At 49.2% G+C, this 24467-nt stretch overlaps 1 protein-coding gene across 2 annotated transcripts; it reads right to left on the bottom strand.

Annotated features, from left to right (window-relative positions):
* Nucleotides 1–26: 26 nt before the first annotated feature.
* On the bottom strand, nt 27–24092 carry PCSK7 (proprotein convertase subtilisin/kexin type 7). Of its 2 annotated transcripts, XM_019647413.1 has the most exons (16): nt 23977–24092; nt 22993–23472; nt 21938–22072; nt 21145–21310; nt 19901–19991; nt 18916–18970; nt 18317–18455; nt 17416–17516; nt 14609–14776; nt 14048–14155; nt 13484–13586; nt 3760–3916; nt 3107–3201; nt 2221–2314; nt 1919–2036; nt 27–1638 (listed from the first exon to the last, which is right to left on the bottom strand). In XM_019647413.1, the coding sequence occupies exons 2-16, from the start codon at nt 23458–23460 to the stop codon at nt 1276–1278; spliced, it is 2361 nt and encodes a 786-aa protein (XP_019502958.1). In that variant the 5' UTR covers nt 23461–23472; nt 23977–24092; the 3' UTR covers nt 27–1275. The 2 variants fall into 2 exon arrangements, with proteins under 2 accessions (XP_019502958.1, XP_019502959.1); XM_019647414.1 differs by lacking the exons at nt 27–1638; nt 1919–2036 and having other exon boundaries at nt 2227–2519; nt 23977–24060.
* Between the last annotated feature and the right edge of the window lie 375 nt (nt 24093–24467).

The raw sequence follows: 24467 nt of genomic DNA, 5'->3' as shown, positions 1-24467 counted from the left end.
CTGATTTGCCCTAGTCACTTCTGTGTGGTTCGGGAAATAGGACCATCTGCTGGTCCTGGCCGCTGTCCTCTGAAGGACCCCTCACATTCCATGATTCCAGGGGGTCAGCTCTTTCAGAGGGCCCGGCAGTGGAAGAGGAGAGTACCTTTCAGGGGCTGGCAGGAAGGAGGAGCCACTGGCAACTTGCATTCACTTTGGGGAGGCAGAGGAAAGGCGATGGGGAGAGGCAGAGTTGTGTGGAAGGCTTTTATTTTGGAAAGGCTGTGCAGAAAATAATTCAAAACGTTGCTGTGAAAAGAGAAAACCAAACCTTGAGTGTTAAAAAAATTTTTACATCAACCAACTAGCTCAGGAGACGGGAGGGAATGGAAGAGTCACAGCCCGACAGGCAAGACAGCTGGCCTCTGGTGGGGAAGGCCATTTCCCTGAGCACTTTGCAGAGGACGACAGCGCGGGCACAGGGCTGGGGTGGCAGTGGCTGGCACCTGTCACAGTCCTTTGCAGACTCCCCTATGAAGCAGCACAGCCCTGGGGGCCATGCCCACCCCCAGCTTTGCCAGGAGCATAGTACCGATCCTTCAGGATGAAGGGTGGGGGCGATGGTGAAGGAGTCAGGGGTGTGTTCACGGTTGGCTTCTGATTAGAGATAATGGAGGCAGCTGCTTTCAGGGCAAGTGTGTGGGCTGAGGGCTTGAATGCGATACCAGTATGTCCAAGGTCCAAGGCTTAGGCAGGAAGGTGAGGGAGACAGGAAAGGTCCTCTGTTTCTAGGTCCTGGATCATTAGGTGGACAGGCATATCCAGGGGCTCTTCTAAACCCCCACCCAAGTCCTCTTCCCAAGTGACCCCAGTGATGTTTCTGCTGAGGTGCCCTTCTGGCCATGGCAGGTACCTTCTCACCCATGCATGGTGGGGGTCCCTATGACCTATACCACGGGCTTGCCCGGGAGAAATGAGGATGGAGGCCTGCTCAAAGGGGGATGGGGGACAATCCCTTGTACAAGACCTTCTCACCAAAAGCTCCTGTTCGGTTTGAGGAAGATCCAGTGGCTGTTGCCACACTGCCCTCTGGCACGATTCCTCTGCCACTTGTACCTTAAGAAAGCCCTGGCCCTCCCTGAGCATAGTCAGAGGGTGCTCTTAGCCTCTGGATTCCAGACGTAAGCATCAGGACTGCCTTCTCCCAGAGCTCCTGGGACTCTGGAGCAGCTATCCAAGCTTCCCCAATTTGGGGAAGGAAGAGTCTAGCCGATGTCGAGTCTGTCAGGCCCTGGGTCAGCAAATCTGCTCCTTCGCCTGCAACAGGTCTGGGGGTAGGTGCTGATGAGGGCAGTCTAGGGCACTCCTGTTCTGGGACAGGCTCCAGTCCCCTTGATCCAGCAGGTCTGGGGCAAGGAGACCAGAGGTGCTGGGAGGGCCTTCACTTTCTGTCTCCACTCCATCTGGATCCTTGCTGTTGTAAAGTGGCACTGATTCTAGTTCTGTCCCCTCCTCCCTGGCTTTTCGGCTTCGTTGGGGCCAACGGCAGGGTCCACTCCTACAAACCGGGTGAGAGGCCACATTCTTCTGGCTCAGGTATACTTCCAGCATGTAGTAAACAGTCCAGAAGACGGTAAAACAGCCGACCAGCACCAGGGTCTGGGGAAAAGTCCACCGCTTAAATCAGGGAGTTTCCCAAAGCCTGCAGCTTTTCTCAGCCCAGAATAATGAGCTCAGCAAGTCTCTCCTACTAGGGACTGCCTCTCCCACCCCAAACCACTCACCCCACATACACAAGGAACGCCCTCTGAGAGTTAGCTAGCAGAGGGACGACCCTGGCCTCCCCACCCCCTCTACCCATTACCTTGTGTATCCCACCAAGGACTAACTCCTCCAGGACACTCCTGCCTGTCTGCAGTGTGAGTCTTGGCCCTGATACCTTAAGGGTGTTAGGGGTGATGGTGTAACCATCTTCCTCAGGAATTTTCAGCCCAGGAGGGCAAGGCAGAATGAAGCCATCATGCAGGTATTTTCCACTCATGGCACCTTCTAATAGTCTGTGGAGAAGAAGAGACAGGGATGCCCTACTGAACTTGGTACCACCTGCTCTCTCACCATCCTCCCACCTTAGAGCTGAGGGGAGGGGTGCATTGTGGGTTCTCAGGGTGGGGGGGTTCCCTAAATGGCCTGTTTCCCCAATCCCCAAGAGTTGCTTTCTTTCTGACATGTGTCTATACCTACCTCTGTCTGTCCCTGATGTCTACTGGACTCCACACAGAGCCATATAGGGTCAGCTGCCATTGACGGAGGATGCCAGCTTGGGACGTCTCATCTCCTAGGGCAGCAAGTGCAGCAGTCCGTGAACCATGCCCCTCTGGTCAGCCATGCAAACAGCAGAGGCCCTGCCCTCACTGCCACCTAAACGGACTCGGCCACATGGTCTGCTGCAGTTGTCTGTGTCCCACTGACCTCAGGGTTCTGCAGATGTGCCTTATACAGTGTCCTCAGAGATGGGAACGGGGAGGTTGAAAGGTAGTACTCTGAAGCAGAGAAATTTTGCCTTTACCTCTTTCATATTTTGGGGTTTCAGCTAGAATTTTGCTTAAAAAAAAGTCCTTTTACTAAATTAAAGAAAGGTTTGAAAACCACTGGTCTAATGAATACCTAACTTGACTGGAAGATGGGAGGGTTGGGTTCAATTTCCAGTCTGCTCAATGAAATACTGTGTGACCTTATGCAAGTCACTTCAAACCTCTGGGTGGGCCTCAGTTTTTCCAAAATAATGGTGAAAATTAGTCCTGCCCTTACCTGCCTACCAGGGCTAACCGAAGGATGATTATATGTGAAAGGACTTGAAATGTGGTTTCAACAAGGAATTTTTGTTGCTGTCCTGAGGTAAAATGGATCAGTCACTTCTCGAAGGAATATGAGTAGTATAAATGAACAATTTTAGATATCAACGCTCATTTTTTGGATGGGGCATACTTCTTGGTATCTACTCTATTGGTCCAGTGGCAACCCCATGTATTCTACATGGGACAATTTCTGTGGAGGACTCTCAGATCCAGAGGGGCCAAGATGACAATCACGAAAGGCAGGGCCCTGATGGAAGGGCAGGCCGGCTCACCTACATCCCTGACGACGAGTTTGTAAATCCCTCTCGCCCTTTCCCCCCAACATCGCACAGTGGAGAAGGTCCAATCGTTGAAGCCATTAGGATCCCTGGGGGAAAGAACAGAGTAGAAAACCTGAAAGGCACGGGGCAGGGAACTGATCCTTTTGCCCGGAAACATTTTCTTACTGTAGTAGCCATGAGAATGTAGCAGTTGTTGCCTGCCTGAGCTACAGCCATTTGGGACGATGCCATGAGGGGTCCTCACATGCTGTCCCTTGCCCCTGAGATTTCATGGGATGAGGGATTTGTGTCAATGTGTTGTAGTGGAAAAAGCAAACGTTGGGTGAGCACAGGCTGGGGAGTCTGACAGATCTAAGTTTAGTGTTACTTTCTCAGGCACTTACTAGCTCCGTGACTTGTTTCTTCATTTGTAAAAGGAGGTTGGAAAGTCTCCTCTTTATGGTTCTTACAAGGATTAGAAAAAATAAATGTAAAGCGCAGTGCTTAGCACATTGTAAGTACTTGCACAAAGCGCACAATAAATGGCTGCCAACTGCCAAGGCCAGCCAGTGCCATGATAACTTAGGACAGTGCCAGTGTCCATTTCTCCTGTATCTTTCCCTTGGAAAGGCCCTTATTGCAAAGAGAGCTCAGAAGGTACTTACGAGTCCATGCTGCGGGGGGCGCCGATAAGGGACATCATGCCGCTGGGGCAAAAGAGTTTCAGTTCCAAGCTGCCACGTCGCGGATGAGTGATGGAGACCGTCACTGCCACATGCTCCAGGGTCTTCAGCCCCGACATCTCCAGGTCCATCCTGCTGACTGTAGGAAGTCAGGCTGGGCAGCTGGGAAACCAGCCCCATGAACACGTACGCCCTTACTTCATCCCAACATACACGAAGTACATGCTCATTGAAGCCACATATGAATACCATGGCACCTGACTGGGGCCAAGTGTACAGGAATGTGGTAAATGCTTTCAAGGACTTTACAGTCTAGTTTAGAATCCACGTGGGAAGACAACACAAACCGAAGACACAATATAAGAACTAAATGGAGCAACTTCAACCGTTCATTCACCCAAAAAATAATTTACTGAGTACCTCCTATATTTCAGGCACTGTACTAGGTGCTGGGAATATAAAGATAAGTTGGACATGGTCTCTGCTTTCTACCTGCAAGTGGAAAATGAGATGGCATGAGATATACATTACTGATACTAGAACAGAGATGAGTCAGATGGGTTTAGGCACATAGCAGTGAGACACTCTGAAGAAGAAATGAATGCAGACTGGTAGAAAGGATTGGTAGAGTATTCTAGAAGGGAAAATGGCATGTACAAAGGCAGAGGTAGAAATAAACAAGTTTCATACTGAGGGCAATACAGAATTAAAAAAAACACCTACTGAGGGGCCGGCCGAGTGGCGCAATGGTTAAGAACTGGCTTGGGACGCCAGAGGGCCCCGGTTCGGATCCCACATATGAGGGCCAGTGACACTGCCCTCTACAGCTAAGATGCTGCACAACAGCTCAACCTGGAGCTGGGCTGCCGTGAGTCGCCGCCGGTGACGGCGTAGGCTGCAGCCCCTGTGGCAGTGGGTTGCCATGGGCTACCGTGTGCAGCAGCAGCCAGCGTGAGCGGCCAGCAGTGCGGCCGTCCAGAAGCCGGCGACTGATCTGCCTCGCCCGGGAAGAGCGCAATGATGGTGCCAACTTGGGCCAGTGAAGCAACGTCCTCCACAACTAGATTGAAGAGCAAAACAACAGCAACTTGTCTGTTCCCATCCCCCCAACTCCCCAATAAAAAAATCTAAAAAAACCCCCAAAAAACCTACTGAAATGAATGAACTTCAAGGAAATTATGCTGAACGAAAAAGCCAAACTCAAAAGGATACATAGTGCATGATTTCATTTATGTAATATTCACAAATAACTGTAAAGATGGAGACAGATTAGTGGTTGCCAGGCTTTGGGGATGGGGCAGAGGGGATGGATGTGGCCATAAATGAGTGACATGAGGAGTCTTGTGGGGATGGTATTGTTCTGGATCTTGCTCACGGTAGTGGTTACACAAGGCTACACATGTGGTAAAACTGCACAGTGCCACACTCACACACAGATATAAGTGCATGTCTAACTGGTGAAATCGGAATAAACTCTCTAGGTGGTACCAATGTCATTTTCTTGGTTTTGGTATTGCACTCTTGTTTAAGACATTAACATCGGGAGGAGGACACCTAGAATTTTCCTGAACATTTCTTTGCAACCTTCTGTGAATCTACAATTATTTCAAAATAAAAAGTTTAAAAAACACAAATGCCTGAAGGAGAAGGTTGAATTGGGGAATATTAAGAAATCAAGTTGCAACGAGAAATAATTCTTTCTAAAGCTCCTTTTCTCCTGGTAATTCATTCATTCCAACAGGCAGGGCAGAGAGCAGCACCTCTGTTTCACAGATGAAGAAGGTCAGACAGGTGCTGAAAGTTGGGGCAGGGACCGAGGATGAGAAGGGTTTTAAGAATTTATTTTAGATCCCTTTGTAGTTCATAAGTGTGATGACTGGGTGTCACACTCTTGTGTGACATGTGCCTCCCTCAAGTCTTGTTATGACAGTGGCACATTGCCTATCCGACATGAGAAAAATTTATTTAAACAAGCAACCGAGAGCCATTATAGATTATTGAGCAAGGATAGAGTTTTTGTTTTTGTTATTTTTTGTTTTTGTTTTTAGTGCTTATGGAAGGTTAATCCTAACAGCCCTGGGTAGGATGAACTGGAGTAGGAAGAAACAAGTGACAGGAGGCCAGCTAAAATGCTGCTGCCTTATTGTAGGATTGAGGCGGTCTGAGCACGGATAACTAGGATTGAAGAAGAGGAAAGGAAAGGCACGAGCCTTTCTGTGACACTTTCTGTCCCTTCCCAGACCCTGTGCCTACTGGCCTGCTGCTCAGTGACCCTCTCACTGTATTCATGGAAGAGTGCCACCCCCCATTATCCACTACGACACTAGTGTTAATGGGTCTACTTATCTGATGTCCTAACTTCACATTTCTTTACCTCCTCAGCTCCAAAGACCTTTCTCCATCCCATGTCTGCACCCACTTCCATGAACAAAGCCTGGTCCTTGTCATTATCTGGGACTGCCCACTTCTGAATGCTTTAGTAACTTTCTTTGTGGCTTTTATTATATAAACAAACACAAACTGACAGAAGACGAATTAAAAAAGCAGTTGATCAAAAATGAAAACGAAAAAGCTCCCACAACTCTTGATAACATGTTGGTAAATACCCATCTAGATGTCTGTGTATGTGTGCATGGCTGTATTTTCTGTAATTCCATCTGTCAGCTCTTCGAAGCCAATACCTTACCTTCTCTGAAAGCAACCTCTTGTCCTTCCACCTTTCCCACTGCCTTCTTGACCCCTTTATTTTCTTGCTCTTTAAGAAATCCATCAAGTTCCTCTTTCTTAACAGGCAAAGATCCCACAGCTCATCTCCCCAACACTCACTTATTTACACTCTCAAGTTCCCTTTGCTTTCTTTTCCTTTCACGGTAACTATGTGGCAAAAGCCCAAAACTCAATCAGCCCAATTATCCGTTTTCTTGGCTGGATCTTCTTGCTTATGTATTTGCTACTGCACATGAAAAACAAAAACAAACCCTTCCTCAACTCTTCACTTCTTTCTGCCTACTGTCAAGAGCTTGGACTCCAGCCATCCAGCCTGGGTTCAAATCCCAGCTCTGCCTTTTGCTAGCTATGAGAACTGGATTAGTTTCCTTAGCTGTAAAAACCTACTTCATAGGGTTGATGAATTAGTTAATACATGTAAAGCGCTTAGACTCGTACTCAGTAAATATTAAGATTATGTATTAGATATCATTCCTTTTCTTTGCTGTCAAACTTCTTGAAAAAGATGTCTATACTCCTTATCTCTACTTCTTACCCTCCCATTCATCCTTAACATTTCCCCCCCCTATCACAACAGTATAGCATACTTGGGTTTAAAAGTAAACTGGTTCTGGAGTGCTTACAATATAAAAAAGCAGTTCCCTACCCTGTTCCCACAACCTTTGTCATCCACTCCCCGTAAGAAAACACTTTTGATTGCTTTTAGTTGTTTTCTTCTGGAATCTACCTTCATATTTCTAAGTAATAAGCATGGATGGCTATTGCATGGTTTATGAATTTTATGCATTATTTTATCAACTTTCGATCATAACAGGATTTAATATCATGCCTAGCACCTTCTCCCCACCTTGCCTTCTACTCTGCTTTCTCAACATAATTATATCACAATATTTGGTTAGATCAACATTTTGTTTACCATACAATGACCTTATAAATGTATGGAATTTGGCCACTTCCAGAACAATTTGCTGTATTCTCCTCTGGAGTTAACTGCCGTGCTTTTTCGTTTACTTAAACTCATGTCCCTATCACTACTTCTTCCCAAACTGCACAAAAGAACCACCTAGCCTCGCTGAATAGGATTCTACAAACGAATGAACGCGTCAGTGCCACTTTCCGGCTGGAGAGTCTCTCTCTGGAACCTTCTGTCCCACTTGGATCTGCTGCACTGCTGCTGGGATGGGACCTTCGTTTACTGCTCACTGGGCTTTGCTTCCTCTTGCTCCCCTCTCCCTTTCTCTCTGCCCACCCCTTTCCTCCCTCCCTTTTCTTGGTTTCCCCTTCACTGCAGAGGAGCACATCTTCTAGCAGTTTTTAGACAGGTGGAGCATGAGAAAGACTTGTATGTCTGAAAGCTTCCTTATTCTACTCTCCTACATTATTAGTTAGGCTGGGTCTTAGTGATTGAAAATAATTTTCCTCAGAAATTGGGGGGGGTATTTGGAAGATTTTTTTCAAATGGACAGTGATCCCTATTACCTCCAAAAGCCAGTTGGAAACTCTAACCATTGGTGGAGCTTTTCAACTGGTGGGATTCCCTCAAGTTAACTGGACTGGGACTGGACTACTGCTTGGAGGGGCCCACATATCAGTACCATCTCTAAGTCTTTTGATGAGGGACGGTTCCATTTCTCCAGAGAGGGATCTTTCAATCTCCTGTCTGCCAGGGCCTTGGGGTTAGAGGGGCTGCTTGTTGGGAGGGTCTCCCTCTCTCAGTCCTCTCCGTCTCATTGTTGCTGTGAGACGGAGAGGACTGAGAGAGGGAGACCCTGGCTCCTGAGAATCAACTTTCCAATTCCTGGCCAGATAAGGAAGGGACCATCTTCTGGCTGCTAAGGATGCGGGAAGGCCCCTGGGAGTCTACCTCTTAACTGATCCCTGTTTTTAGTTTCATATCTCGTCTCTGTCCTCTGTAGTACACGGAGTCTCCAAGTACTCTGTGGGGATCTGTGGCGTGATTGGGCTTGTTTCTTATCTTAGTATCACCCTTGTAGGTATTTGCTATCCAATTTTCTTAGCCCTGCTCACTTCTCCATTCATTTCCATCTTCCAAAAATGATGAAATCTCTCATTTGCTATGGTTTCCTTTCTCATTCTCTTTGTCTTTGTGCTTATACCATTGTTATTCCTTCATTCTTATTTTGGTGAGGTTTTGAGAAAAATCAAAGATAAAAGCATGTGTTCAATTTGCCATCTTTCACCAGAAATCTTCTGTCCCCATTAATTATTCAACTGACTGCAATCTAGCTTGTGCCCCTATGAGTACATTGAAACAATTCTTTTCAAGGTCACCAATGGCCTCTTTGATAAAACCAGGGATGCTCCTCAGCCCTTGTCTACTTCCCTCTCTCACTGTCACTGTCCTCAATTCCGGTGATACTGTCCTCCTGCTTTTCTCCTATTCTCAGGCCATCTCTTCTCGGATGTTTTCTTCAGAGGCTCCTTTCCTCTGGCCACTCCTTTCGTGCTGGCTGTGTCCTGGGTCCTCTTTTATCCTTTGTCTACGCACCAACCCTGATGATCTCATTCTTTCCCAGACTCTTTTCATGCTGGTGACTCCCAAATCATTACCTCCAGTCTAGGTCTTCAAATTTATTTATTCAACTGCTTCCTGGATATAATCTTTAGATGACTCACAGAAGGCTAAAACATAGCAGAGCCAAAATTCTCTTCCTCAGTTTTTGACACTCTGTAGCCCTTGCCCCAAACTGTTCTTCTTTCTGGGTTCTTAATCTCATTTGATGGCATCGCCATCTAACCAGTTGCCCAAGTTAAAAACTTAAAAATCTTTTTATATATTAAAAAATATATTTATTTCTATAAATCTATTTATGTGACTTTATATACAAATCTTTATTATAGGACATTTTAGACATACATCAAAGTAGAGAGAACACTTGTTCTCGACACCTAACTTCAGTAATTACCTGTATGTGGCCAATCTTGTTTCATCACTGATTGCTACTTCTTCCCCTTCTCAGATTCTTTTAATGGAATCCCCAGGCATCAGATCATTTCATGAGTGAAGATTAGTATGTATCTCTAAAAGGTAAGGCCTTGAGGATCTCTTTCACTGCTGTCCTTCTCCCTTAATGCTAACATCAATTGGTAAGAATGTATCTTGAAGGCTCCCACAGACTTCAGAATTCCGAACTTCTTACCACGGCACACACAGTTCTACTGGCCCTGCTGCCTGCAGTTTCAGACCTTCTGCCCCTCATACCCCATGCTCCAGCCATACCACGTGACTCGCAGCTACCTGAAGATTCCATTGACTCTGCACAGGTTGCCCCTGCTGCCTGGATGTCCCTTTTTTCACCTCTTCTCCTAGCTAGCTTATATGGTGACACTCAGGTCAGTCACCAGTTTCTTAGAGAACCCTCCTCTGTTTTCTCTGGTGGCATGAGGCGTCTCTCCTTTGACACCCATGTCATCTTGATTGCAGGGATTATAATACTGCACTGTACCTGCAGACTGGACTGTCTTCCCTATCAGATTGTGAGCTCTTTGAGGGCAGGAATCCCTACAACTTAATACAGTGCCAGGGATGAGGTAGGTCTCAGTTATTTGTAGAATGAATGAATGAATCAATTAAGAGACATTCAGGGAAATAAATGGAAGACTAAATTGCAGGAGAAAGGACAGGGGAAGACATGGGGAGGGGCAAGGGATACAGAGGGACTAAAAACTCCAGAGTTTCAAGTTTGGGAGCCTAAGGAATGGTAATGGCACTGACAGGAACGGGGGAAGTTTGGAAAGCAAGCTGGCTTTTGAGAGGTGATAATGAAATCTAAAATCTCGTACATGTTAAATGTCATGTATTGGTGGAATGTCCAACAGCACATGATGATTTAGGACTGGAAAGATGAAGGGAAATATCCGTGGCACAGTTGGGGTAGAGCATTAACACAGCAGAGAAGGGGCTTATAGAAACAGAGAACAGTATGGAATGGAATGGGATCTAAAAAGAGCCCTGTGAGTGTTTGGCTGTGTTAGCACGCATACACAGTGGCATGCTACGTGCATTTTCTTATTGGTCTATATAGGGACTGGGTGGCCATATACGTGAGAGCACTACAATTATTTTGCTAGAAGCAAATGAGTTAATTCTTAGAACAGTGCTCAGCACATAAAAAGCACTCAAGTCTTAGTTGACGATCATCATTTATTATTTGGCCTTTGGGAGGTTGGTTTTTTTCCAACTCTTACCCTCTGGCCAGAGGATCCCAGGGCTTTATTTGCCCATAATCTTGTGGAAGCTATGAAAATTTCTCTCTTTAAGAATTAGATTTCGAGCTAGGAATCATTTGGGGAGGTTGGGGGAGAAGTGGTAGCTGAAGCCCGAAAACCAGCTGCACTGTAGAGGAGGAAGATGTTGAGGGAGGGTAAAGAACCATGGAATGAGTATAGGAGGTGCTCACGGCTGGGAGCGGCGGGACAAGCAAACAAGAAAACAAGTACCTGGGGCAGAGAAACTGGAAGAGGTTTGAGAGCAAGGAGGCCATGGACGCTGGAGGAGGAGAGAGGCTGCTACAAAGGCCTCGTCAACAGGGTTGAAGCAACAAAGAAGGTCAGGAAGGAAGAACTCTGAGCCAGCCCTGGACCTGACCAAAACCGGCGCCGTAACGAAGTGAGGTGTCAGTGGTGGAGAGAGTGTGTGATAAAAGCAAGCAATTGTTTCAGATAATTCATTTGAAAAGGTTACACGCTGAAGGGTGGCAGGGACTTGAATTTGTTTCCTAACAGGTGAACTGAAGATGTCTGAAAGCAGAAGGAAGAATCTGTACAGAGGGCAAGACTGGGTTGCAGAGGTAAGAGGTGGGGACGTGAAGGAACAGGGTTCACTGCCTAGGCAGAGGGTTAGCCACATACTCAGACTGCAAATGGAGAGAAAAGCGTAAGTGCAAGTGGTGTTCAGGAATCTTCTCTAAACACACACAGGTTCTCTCATATTTTAGACAGTCTTCTCAAACCCCACTCTCCCTCCTACCCTCTAGTTCAGCCTTGGAGTAAGTCTAAAGGAACCCAGGGGCCCCAATACTTTCCCCCATCTCCTCCTGCCAATGGGGAGAAATAAAAGCCTGTCTTGCTCTAAAGCTGCACTGCCCAACATGATAGCCACTAGCCACATGTGCATTTACACTGAATCATAATAAAATAAAATTGTAGTACCTCAGTCACACTAGCCACATTTCAAGGGTTCAATATCCTCAGATGGCCAGTAGCCACTGAACTTAGCAGCACAGATAGAGGACATGTCCATCATCGTAGAAAGTTCTCTTGGACACCACTGCTCTATCTTCCTAGTGGTATTTCACTTCCTCTTCTGTCTCAGCCATGTTCAGCCCCCTCCACCTTACAAAAACTTCAATTTCCAGTCTCTACGTGGACATCTTTCAACCTCCAAGCACACACACAAGCTTGTGCCTTCCGTTCTGTCTACTCAGGGGTGAGTGAGTCCCAACAGAGGGGAAGACACCTTTGCTGACCTCAGAAATTGCAGCCAAGTCCTGCCTGCCACCCTGCAAACTGATGACCGGGTCCGCCAGCAAAACCCCCAGAGTCTCTACCTCCTTTGGCGTCACCCTCTCTCTCCATTCCAACACCCCTCAGCCTCCTCTACCCAAGAGTCTGTCCTTTCTCATGCTTCCTTGTGACAAACGAGCAGTTGCCAAATGCCTCTGTACCTACAGAAGTTTGTCAGACATGCTGGGGCAACGTCCTTGGTTAGTGGGAAACAGAGGATGACAAAGCTAGAAAGGGTCCTAACTCTCTCCTAAGCGGACCCCTCATTTGACAGATGTGCCTGTGGGTTACTTTGTTCCTTAAGTGATAGAAGGAGGTGCTGGGTCAGAGGCAAAAGTTAAAAGGCACACTAGCTCTGAGACACAGGAGTTTCCAAATCAAAGCCTGGGGTTTCGACTGATCTGCATTCCTGGGGCTGCTCCCGAACTTCTCTGCCTTGGGCGATGCTTCACCCAAGACAATTCCTTTTATGGACAATTCAGTGAACTGCACCCAAGGATTCCTTCCACCTAGAGGTGGGCAAGCACTGGACATGCTTAGGGAGAAGGACGATGGACTCTTCCCAGTGATGCCTCCACCCGAGGGAAGCTGCCCCTGACCTTCCTTTCTGAGCTCCCTTCTTTCGTCATTCTTTCTCTGTCATTGCTCTGGTTTGATCACTTCCTACATGGATGGGAAAAGTGAGAATGGCGTTCTAGTTTGGGCACAAAACATGACATGCTTCGATCTTCACAAAAAATAGCGAATAACTGTCAAATTTTCTCAAGGGGGAAAACAGATTCCCCCAAGGAGCTAGAGGTAGGGAAACCCTCAGGTGGGAACTCCGGGAACGCTGCAGACAGATGACCCTCTAGCACAAACTTCCCAGCCCAGCTTCCGTCTTCTCTGGGAAGGGACTCAGCTTCAATGCTCAACACAAAACCACATCTCTGACTTACAGACCTCAGACAACCCCAGTGACCCTGGGTGTGACGGACACGGCGGCAGACTGGCAGCTACAGCCTAGGGAGATGTTCAGATTCTCCTGTCCCACCTCCAACAGACCCCATGTGACTCTCTCTGTATCAGACAAGGCTGAGAATCAAAGGAAGAAATTCCCAACTCCTTTACTTCACCCAAAGGCCACTGGCAAGTTCTCAGCATGGAAGTCAAAGGAACATCTTTCAGCTCTTGCCTAGTCTCCCCAAGTCCGCTCCCACTGCCCCCACCAGCCTTTCTCATCAGTTGCTCAGCAGCTCCTTCTCCCTACTAGTAACTTGGGCAGGCGCAAGGGCTTGTGTAAGCAGCCAGGGGGGCAGCCAACTCAGAAGCAGCAACATGTCCTAAAATGGTCAAAGAAAACTCCACAGGTTTGGCTGGAGCTCAGCTCCTAAAGATCCCAGGGAGGATGAGTTCCCCATCACCCCGCCCAACCTCAAGCCCAAGATTAACCCCCTTTCTGCTGACTACTTACCATTCCACAGCACCTCCAGTGAGTTGGGGGACAGCGGGATAGCCTTGTTCTCTTTTAACAGGGGGCTCACGTAGGAAGCTAAGTAAGGGACAGATGTCCAGATCTGTTAAATGAAAGGGGGGTTTGGGGGGTGGATGAACAAACAAGACTGAATTCTCTCTCTCTCTCCGTCCCTCCCCTCCCATCAACTTGATCTTTAGGACCCAGCTCTCTATTTCTTCTCTCCTTTCACTTCTGAGGCTCCCGTTGACACCCTGGAGTGCTCCCTATGACACTAAATCAAGGGGCCAGAGGAAATGGCTGTGTCCAGGGTGGAAGATGAGAGCCAGAGCATCCTGACAGTCCCAAGCTGTGCTCAGGTCCCATTTACTCCCCGCGAATGGTATGGAAACTTCAATTATAGTGCTGAGCCTGCTTCTTCATTTATAAAATGGCTATCAGCTGGGATGAGGGTAAATGAATGAATGAACGTTAAGCACTTACAACATGCCAAGCAATGGTTCAGGCATTGCCCTCCCTTGGTTACTCTACGCAGGGCTCCCTGCCCTGTCAACACCTGTTCACCTTGGCTGCATTAACGAGTCTCCAAGCATTGAGCAGGCCGAATCCATGCTGGTGGCTGTGGCTGAAGCCTGCCTCGTTGGTGACCCAATCTGCACGGTGATCCTCGTACTGAGAGGACAGAGGTCCTGGTTAGTCTCTTGGGTTTCCAAAGTAATCTCCACAACCTAACTCTGGCTTCCCTGCTTGCCTTGCTGGCTGATCCAATCCGGGCTCCCCCACTCAGGCCCCTGGGAATGGATTCCCCAAGGAGAGCTGGGACAAAAGGTCAAAGCCCTGTGATGTCACTACCCTAATGGCGGGCTTCTAGAGAGAAAGCCAGGAGGCACAGGCTCCAGAGAGATCTCCTTTGCAGGTAAAATGGCATCAGCAGAATAGGTACACACGAGGTGAGGTCGGAGGTCTTGATGGGGCCCCCACCACTGTTCTATATACATGCAACTCTGAAAGGGATTTAGCACCTAACGTTTAGGATCTAAAGCCTCCTGATACCTGCAAGTCAGTTGGAACCAGAACTCTGGGGTAGGCGGGGCCAGGCCGTCTGTCTTCCTGCTAGGATCTCACCTGGGTGGCTGTGAAGACAATGATGTGCTGGATGTCACGCCATGTGAGGCAGGGCCGCACCTGCAGCATAAGGGCTATCATGCCAGCTGCCAGGGGGGCTGCGGCTGAGGTCCCAGTGTGGCCCTCAGTGCAGCCTGTGCCCTTCTGAAGGTCCCAGTCAGTGGTCACCTGGGAAGTGGAATGAGGGGAGGAGGATCGGGTTAGAGACTGCATTCACAGGTGCTGTGGTGGGCAGGGTACAGACTTGTCTTCAGAACAAGTCTCTCAGGCGGACCCTTCCTTTGTGAGGGCTGAATCTTTGACGGAGGGAGGCCCACAGGACAAAGGGGATCCTCAATCCTTCTAGGACTCAAAAGAGACTCTCTGGAGAGCTGAGAAAGGAGAATACAAATTAAAGAGTTACTTATGAGGGTCTGGTTGTGGGGGAAAGGAGATGGAGCCATGGGAGAGGCCTTCGAGCAGAGGAGAATTTCCTGACTCCTGCTGCTCTAATAACCCATTCCCAAACTCTCCACCCTAACCATCCAGTCCCAACCCTCCAGATCCCAAAACCCTGCTAGGCAGAGGAAGTGGCCAGGGAGCTCCTGGGCCCCAGCTGGAGCCGGGACAACAGTGACAGCACCATTCAAGGAAATCCAACTTGGCAGCTCAGGAATAAGGGGCTGGGGTGACATCAGTGAGAACCAAGGGAGTGTGTTCCCAGGGAGGAAGGGACTGTTCCCTTGCCCACCCTGTGGGCTTGGCATGGGACTACTGTCTACACTGCTTGTCCGCCCTTGCCTGTGGCAATCGACAGGACGAGCTGCCTCACTGCTTTGGGCCTGGTGCCTCAGTGTGGTTTCTATGAGTCCCCCTTTCTCTACCTGTGTTTCCGAGTGAAGGGTGAAGGTCAGGGTGGGAAGGAGGAGAGTTCCCTGCGGGGGAGGGAAGGCATCTGTCTCGCATCAAATTCTTTTTATGCTCTAATGAACCCTGGAGCCACAAAGGGTTTTAGCTGAGGAGGGCCCCGCCTAAATCCACTCCACTATTGGCACTTTGGATGAAGCACATGGTGCCAATGTTAAGACCAGAGAATGTTTTTCTTCCAAACTTCTCTTCTGGGTCAGATACCCGGGTCCTAACGTCTGCCAAGAGCTGCCCTTTCTCTATTGTACTCACTGCTTCCCTTCCAGCTGTTACAGCAGCTGCCAAGGGATGTAATTTTCACTCAGACACCATGCACACCCAGAAGAAAAGAGAAAAAACTCCAAGTTGTAGTCTCAATGAGAGTGGGAAGGCTGGTCTGTGCCAGGGAGCAGACTGATTTTTTTCCTGTTAAGGAAAGAACCTCACAGTGACGGTCATGTGTAGCTGTGAGGCCCATGAACTTGCCTACGGTGGCAGGAGCCCCAGCCACAGGGAAGTCCAGGGGAGTGACCCTGGAAGCCAAATGGTGGGTAGTATGTGCCTCCACACCCTGCCCTCAGGAAGACAGCTCCACCTAGCTGGTCACTGAACAGAAACTGGCAACAGGAGGTTTGCAAGGCATGGACATGCCAAAAATGGGAACTTGGCAAAACGAACTCTTTCATTTCTGGACAAGTTATAGTTCCGATGGAAGGTGGTGGTGGGGGTAAGAAGTGGAGTTGAGTTAGGAGAAAAGCCAGGCCACTCTGAGCCAGACTGACGATTACGCCTGGGGAGCCCCACTGGGACCAGGAGGAAGCCAGTTCCTGAGAGCTCTGCCAGGGTGTGAAGAGCACAGCTCGTTCCTGCGCTTCCTCCTAGCCCAGGATGGCCTGTGGGGGCGCAGGGGGGTGCCCTCTGCACCCAGACCCCTGTCTGTCTGCGGAGCAAAGCCTCTCGCGCTTTTACTTTCGTCCACTCTCTTTTCTCTTCTCCCCGGGAAAGAGGAGGGGGACTAGGGGTCAACTGGCACAGAGCCTTGGAACATTTTGTTGACCAGAAGTCATTTACTGGCAGAACAAAATTTCAGTTTTGGAAAATGAATTTGACCCAGCAGGAGACAAAGCAGCCTAATTCCCAATGGTCCCATAGAGACCTCCTAACCCAGCCACTGGAGAAATCTGACACCACCTGGCTCTAGCCCAGCTCTCGCCCGGGAGCCCTGGCCCCATGTTACTCTATTATAGGCAGCAGGGACAGGCAGGGAGCTCTCTGATGATGGCCCAGAGACCTGGCTTAAAGTTGCTTGGATGGAGCTGAGCCAGCTGGGTGCAGTTACTAGATCCTGAATTCTTTAAAAGGTTCCCATAGCTAGAGGAGCTCCACTCCCTTGCTCCAATCTCTTGTTTGCTATGACCCCAATTCTAGCTCCAAAGAAAGAGCTGTCTCTTGGGCTAACAGAGCATTCCCAATTCTTTATCTCACCCATCCCATAAAGACAACAACTAACTTTATTTCTGATAATGAACATGACCAGAACGCACAGTATTTACATAAGGGCTGAACAGCCACGGGATGATGATTTCTTTTTAATCCCTCAGAAATTAGCCACAGCCCAAATTCTACCCAAGGATGACATTTCAAAGAAGTTCTTTAATCAATGTGATGCTTAGTAGTTCCTCTAATAATATATAAATTTGTAAGTTAAAAATTTGAAGATAAATACCATTGTCACAGATTTATTTACAGTCCTCAGCTCCGTTCTTCCAACAGTGGCATACCCTTAAAGATACAGATCTGTTAGGGAAGAGGAACCTGAGCGACAGGACAGGGAAGCAGAGAACAAAAAGAAATATGGCTGTGCTGCCTGAGAGGAGCCTTGTGGACAGGGGCCATGAGTGGAGGGCCCAGGAGGCACTCACAATGCTTCGGAGCATCTTGTCCCCACCACTGAAGGTGACCGCCAGCATGGAGGCACACTCTTCTGCATAGAAAGGCATCCGTCCCTCCTCATCCACAGCACCTGGGGACAGAGTAGGGGAAAGTGGAGCCGAGTTCCCTTCGCCTTATCAGCTGGGAGACTGTCCTGGGTTTAAAAAGTGATTTCAGTGGCCCAAGTGCCTCAGCGTGCCCACTCCTCACCTAAACAGCCAACCTCACGTGGCAGAGGGTATTCTGTGTCCTAAACACCATTCTTTCAACAGGCTTGCTCCAGGGTAAAACTGGGGGCATTTCACCTCCATACCCACTCATCCAGTCACACATTAATTTTCCTCAGCATTTATTAATTATCTACCGTGAGTCACACACTGTGTGGGCATCGGGGCCATATGGAAAAGGCCAGACCTGATCTCAAGGACACTATAGCCAGGGAGGAAGTGGGGTAAGTAAATACAACTGGGACGGCAAATGCTATGGTAGCATTTGTAAAGGGCACAGGTAAAGGGCATTTAATTCAGGCTAGTGGGGGGGTCAGGGAAGGCTTCAAGCAGGGGGCAAGTGGCACATGGGAAGAGAGGCCAGAGCAGAGGTCTAAACAGTTATAGTAGGTGGAGCTGGGGTGGGGTACCTCCAGATGCTGGGTTGAAAGTGTTCCCATGGTATGGTGACTTATAAGGAAGCCCTGAGGTCTTCTGAGAGCTGGGCGAGTCCCTCCTAACTATCTGAGGCTGAAGAGAAGATCGTGCTCACATATTTAGACACATGGAAGCCAGGGCGCACTAAGATACATAATCCCCTCACCGAGTGACACACACACACATCAAGATACAGTCCCTTCACCACTGAATTCCACACACACACACAGAACCACAAGGTCGCTACCTATGGTGACTGTGTAGATGGAGTTGGCGTAGCCATCGTAGTTGCAGTTGTCGTTGTGCTGGCCCCCATTGCCACTGGCTACCACAAAGATGCTCCCAAAGCCCTGGCGGCCAGCCATCACCCCATGTTGCAAGGCAGCCTGAGGAGAAAAACACCCAGGGATCACTTGAGAAACTCATAGAAAGACCTCTACCTTCCATACCAGTTGTTTTCTCCTCCCTTTCCAGAAAGGAAAGAAAAGAAGCCCAAAGGCACTGGGCATGGAAGAAAGAGATTTAAAGATGGACACAAGAAGGGGAGGACGCTGTTAGCTGAGCAACTGTTTGATGGATGTGCTCTACTGATCAGAGAGGGTGGGACCAGGAATGGGGCGCCGAGCACAGAATCAAAGGGAAGCCACCTCAGAGCGCTGTTCCATCTCTCTCTCAGAGCCCGTGCCTCCCACAGTCCCCCATCTCTAGTTAGGCGTGCTCTTCCCCAAAGGAGGCGGCCGGGGCAGATGGCACAGGACTGGCACTGCAAGTGGGGGTGGGGCTGGAGAGGGCGTGACTTGTAGAATTCCTCTAGGAACTGGGTCTCCTAATGCGGTTCACAGGTACCTTTCCAAGCTGATGGGGGCCGTCCACTGTCTTCCCATCATCATCTGGTCCCCAGCTGTTGAGAAATACCCAGGAGGAAGAGCCAGAGCCAGGCTGTGGCTGCCCACTCAGGCCCCAGTTCCAACTGGCCACCCCTCTTACTCTCCTCCAAAGGGTTGCAGCAGGACTCCCATGATTAAAGGACATAGGGTTCAAAGGTCCAGCCCCACACCCAAGTGAAAAACAGAAGTATGTGCTAAGGTTCTTTTGCTTGGAAACTTTCCTAATTTAGGACTATTTTAACTGGCTCCTAAAAACCCTTTCTCAGGTCCCAGGGAGCAGGAGACAGTACATAGTGGTAGAAAGGGACAGGCGGCCATCCTCTCCTGATCCAGGGATCTATTACTAGGCTTGATGGAAGAGCACCCAAGCAGGCAATACTCAATCTGCGCAAGGTCTTGGGTCTGAGGAGTTCTCTATTCTTTCTCTAAGAGGAAAGGTACATTGAGGATGATGTCATGGATTTAAGGGAGATACTGGTTAGGGAGAAGAACAGGTGCCAACAGTGCCACGGGGGAAGCCCAATCTCCGTTCCTCATTACCTATCCCCCAGCTCCGCCATAGCCATAACCTGCAGCTGCAGGTGCATTTATGTGTACAGGGTAGAACGGATTGGTGCTGGGCCTTGAGATTAGTTGTGGTTAAAGAGGAAAGCCCACTTTCTCCCCAGAGGCCTTAATGAGTTTATTAAACAAATAAATATGGGGCAGCCTGGAGCACTCCTCATGTGGCAACATGATTACTGGGGTGACGTGGGCCTTCAGACTGAGACCCCAGTGGCTGGGGATCTGGAGAAATGAGAGCAATGGACTTACAGGCTGAACCCAATGAGAAGATTCCTGCTGGGACCTGCCCGAGTCAGCCCATTTTGCTGTTCTTTCGTTGGAGAATTCATCCCAGGTACCCCAGCCTCTTGCCCTATCACCTGTTCCTGCTTCTGCCTCACCTGCAACTGTAGATGTCATTGATCTGATAGTGCTTGTTGAATGCCACGGCCTCCATGCTGTCTGTGAGGGGTCCATCTAGTAACCGGATACCTAGGTAGTAAGGCCACATTAGCTCAAGATGGGGAACGGGGTGGTGGGAGCTGCACGCGGAGACTTACTTTTCCCTTTAAGCACTCTTGTGTTTTTTATACCACGTGTATGTACCTGTCCAGACATATTTTTTAACATAATGCTAAATCTTAGCCTGTAAGGATCATGGGGTCTGGCTGGAAGAGGCACAGGCTGGAATGTAGGTAGCTGGGTTCCCCTTCTTATTTTTAATCACGTAAAACACTGGTGTGGTGCTTGTTACATAGAAGGCGCTCAATACATGGCGCCCATTACGATTAACTACTGCCATGGACGCCTACTTTCACCCTTTAAAATGGGGTAGGTCACATCCTGGTGACTACGGAGGGACAAGGGAGCTTTCTGAAGGGACTTGGACCCTGAAGGGTGGTTGCTGGCTCCCTCTGTAGCCTCATTCACAGAGAGGGCTATTGCCCTCTGCTGGAATTTAAGAGGAATACAGCCAATCTATTCAATTTGTGGGTTCCAAGCATTTATGAAGAATCATGGGGAGGGCTTCCCCATTCATTCCCTTCACCTTCTCCTTTGATGGAAAAAGACTGAGAGGTGAAGGAGTCATAAAAAAAAACCCAGTTGGGGCCAGGGCTGCTCAGCTCTCTTGAAAGGATGGAGAACGGACAGTGGCCACCATCAGAAGGGCTGGGAGCTGGAGAGCTGGGAGACAGAAGAGCCTCCACAGACATGTGGGGTCAAGGAGGGAGGACAGATGAGACGGTGTTTGGCAAACTGAAAATAGAAGTATAACACAGATAAGTCAAGGAGGTATCATTGCCATGAGCTGGGTCATTGATGGGGCATAACCAAGATTAGAAAGAAGGAAGAGGAGACTAAGTGGGTGGGGCTTGAGGTCTCCATCCCACATCAAGAGCATTCCCACTTTTATCTGTTTTATATGGTGGGGTTTGCTGCTAAAAGCATGTCTGAGACGCTACTGCATTGAAAAAAAAAATCAATGAACTGATCTGTCCTACCGACACCTATTATAAGCTTACCCTTTGTTCTCTGCTTATATGTGTTGAGAGTAGGATAAAGACAGTTCAGAATTCGGGGGATGGGGCAAGGGATGAAGACTGTCATCCCAGGACAGACCTACTGAGGCTAGACTGGAAGGTACCTGCTATGCGGCTCCCATATGCCACTCCCACCGCACAGAAGCTGTTGTTGGGCACCGCAGCAATCTCTCCCGCACACCGTGTGCCGTGGTGGTTGCCATTCTCCACATCCGGGTGGGGCATGGGGTCAGGGTCATTAGAGTTGAGGTCATAGCTGCCCTCAGGGCTCTGAAACATTGATGGGGGGCAATAGGTGGTCACTCACTGGTTATAAGAGGTCATCAGGTCTTGGAGCTCAGGGAGAGAGGGCAACTGGGAGTTTGGGGCTCTGAGCCAGGGTGGCAGGCCCATTTCTTTCTGCAAACCACGCAGGCTACAAAATATGGGGACAGGACACACTGGGGCAAAACTGCGAAGTGCTACAGCTCTCAGAAAACTTCTTTCTTTCCCATTGTAGAAATGTACCCAGGAAACTGCTCCATGAATTGGGGAACCTGGGATAAAGAGGATTTAGGGCTACCTAAAGGCCAGGCTGTCCAGAGAGGAAGGTGCTTAGAACCTGTGTGGAGAGGGAAGTTGCCTACAGGGGCCACTCCTGACTCCCCAGGGCAGGGAGTGGCACCAGGAACCAGGAAGTGTCACCTGGGATCCTCTCCCTTGCTGAGGGTGAAGCCTCTCCCTGTGTCTTAACTGCCAACCTGGAATGCTGGCTGGGGAAGCAGTTGAAGAGTAGCATGGCACCTCCCAAGCCATTTTGTTTGCCCCAGTCACCTCTAAGAAAAGGGACAAGCCTGAGCCAATATCAAGAAGGAGGTAAGATTTGGGGGTGGGAGGGGTCATTCCAGGGCCACTCACATAGTTGGGCGCAATGTCCTGGATGGTGTGTTCCACTCCATCATCCACTACCACCACAGTCACCCCTCGCCCAGTTATGTTGCGTTCCCATACACCTGTCACGTTGATGTCCTTGCCGGGGCTCCGCCGGTTATTCTGTAGGAAAGACAGGGTCACGAACTGTCTCAAAGTCTTGGGAGTCCAGCGACACACAGCATAGCCACAGACATACAAATTACAGCTAGCAGCCCCTTTTCACTCTTGGCTGCTATCAAAGAGCCACCCAGAGGTTGTGGACCAATAGATCTAGATGGGGAAGGAGCCAAGGAGGGACAGGTGAGAGCAATGCACAGCCTAGGTCTCCAGGAAAGCCCAGCAGCATTCATGGGCAACAAAGATGACATGGTGGCCAGGATTAAGGTTGGAAAATACAATTATTATGCCACATGATGTATATTGTATTATCATTACATAATGTTAGCAGCTAACACTTATAAAGTGTTTACCATGTGTCAGGCATACATACGTTAAGTCGCTTATTCTAACTACCTCTACAAGGTAGGTACCATTATAATCGCCATTTTACAGAGACGGAAACTGAGGCACAGGGAGGTTAAACAGCTTGCCCAAAGGCACATGCTAGCAAGTGGCAGAGCTGGAATTTGAGCCCAGGCATCCTGGCCCCAGCACCCATGCCCTAACCACTGAACCCACTGGCTCTCTAGAAGTGAGTACCGGAAAGATGGAGCCTGAGGAAGAGGGCCACCAAAGCCCACAGAAATGTCTCTTCAGGCAAAAGATGGGGGCAACCGAAAGTAATACAGCCAAAAGCCCACTAAAGAATTGGGTACCCAGGGGCCGGCCGAGTGGCTCAGTTGGTTAAGAGCTCGCTCAAGAGTTTGAGCTCTGAGCAACAGCAGTTCAATTCCTGGCCCGAGCTGAGCAGCCGCTGAGCTGCCAACAGGTGGCAGGCTGGCTCAGCTTAAAAAAAAACAAAAACAAAACAAAACAAAGCAAAAAAGAATTGGGTACCCAGAACCCACACCTGAAGCTGAAAACTGCAGGGCTGGACTTACCAGGTGCCATTGCTGTGGGTACTTGGGGTCGTTGAAGTGGACGCTGCGCTTGGCTCGCTTTAGGAGCTTCTGCTCTGAGTGCCAGCGCACAGCTTCATGTCTGGCTAACACGGCCTCTGCCTGCTGCCGGATGGCCTCCACCTGCTGGTCCTGCCAGTGCCCAGCTGGCTGGACGAAGAGGTAGTGCCCCCGAAGCTGCCCGATGCGGCCAGCATTCACTAGCCCTGCTGCCTGGGCCAAGGCATCTGCCTGCTGCCCCAGAGTCTCTTCCTCCCTCTTGCCTTCTGGGCTGTTGAGGTGCACAGCCCAGCTCAGCCCCCCTGGACCCTGGGCGCCAGGCCCACCTGTCACTGCCAGGCCCATGACCCAGGGAACCTGTAAGAAGAGGCCGGCTAATTCCAGCCAGAGGCAGGTAAGCAGACCCAGGGGGGCGTCCAAGTGTGGTACTTTCTGCCTCCCCTTCGGCATCAGAGCAGTAGGCTGCAGACAGAGAGAAAGGACATGAGAGATAAAAGAGCTGATAATAACAGTAATCTGAGAGGGAGACTAGGCTATCAATGTACTACAAATGGAAACCCCCAATCCGCTCCTTTTAAATTATGAAATGTGTGATTCTCTCTTTTGATTCATGTTTATCCCTGACCAACAGGGATAAGCCCCCAGGAGGAGTACGGGCCAGTACTAACCCCAGTGGGTACCTCCATGGCATCATGGGCCAATCCCCATTTCACCAGATAATCAAGCAGCATGTCCAGTTGCTAACAGACACCATGCTGCTCTTTTCCACTATTGCCATGAAAAGGGCTCAAAAGTCCTAACACTCCCACAAATGACTGGCAGAATCATGACTGTTCTTTAGAAGAAACTCTCCACCCTTCTATAGAGGGGACAAAAATCTTCCTTCCCCCAGCTGGCTTCTCATTCTAGTTGTCCTCAGGGCTAACACCTCCCCACTCCCTCACCCCCGTTGGGCCCCATTCCCACCTGGACTCTAAGTGAGGTTGAGCTCCTGATCTGGCTAACCACCTCACACTCATTTTGTGCAACTGGAGAAAAGGCATCACTTTCACTGTGAGTTGCGTTGACTCTGAGCACAGACTGCAGACCTGTGGACCCTAAGAAAAGAAGAAATGGTGTCCTCCCAAACCCAGTGGAACACAGAGGCTAGCCGTGAACTCCAGGACCTGCAACCAGAGAAACTGGCCAATCATCAAGTATCATTTCCAGGGATCTCAAATAGGTCACGGCTGGAACAGAACTGGTACAGTAAGGTCAAGTCAGTACAAAACCCAGAAACTCTACTTCTCCCAACCATCATACCACCCCCTCTTTTTTTTTTTTTTCACCTCGAGGCCTAGGAGAGGGCTTGAACTGTTACCAAAAACCCCTCTGGAAAAAGTAGGTAGTACTGTTTCCTAGAAGTGCAAGTGGTAGCTAACATTCTGATTTCTGTATCTGGATGACGCCAGGGGAAG

Source organism: Hipposideros armiger, unplaced genomic scaffold (assembly GCF_001890085.2).
Source record: "Hipposideros armiger isolate ML-2016 unplaced genomic scaffold, ASM189008v1 scaffold_111, whole genome shotgun sequence".
Taxonomy (NCBI): domain Eukaryota; kingdom Metazoa; phylum Chordata; class Mammalia; order Chiroptera; family Hipposideridae; genus Hipposideros; species Hipposideros armiger.
This window is presented reverse-complemented; position numbering and strand designations above follow the sequence as displayed.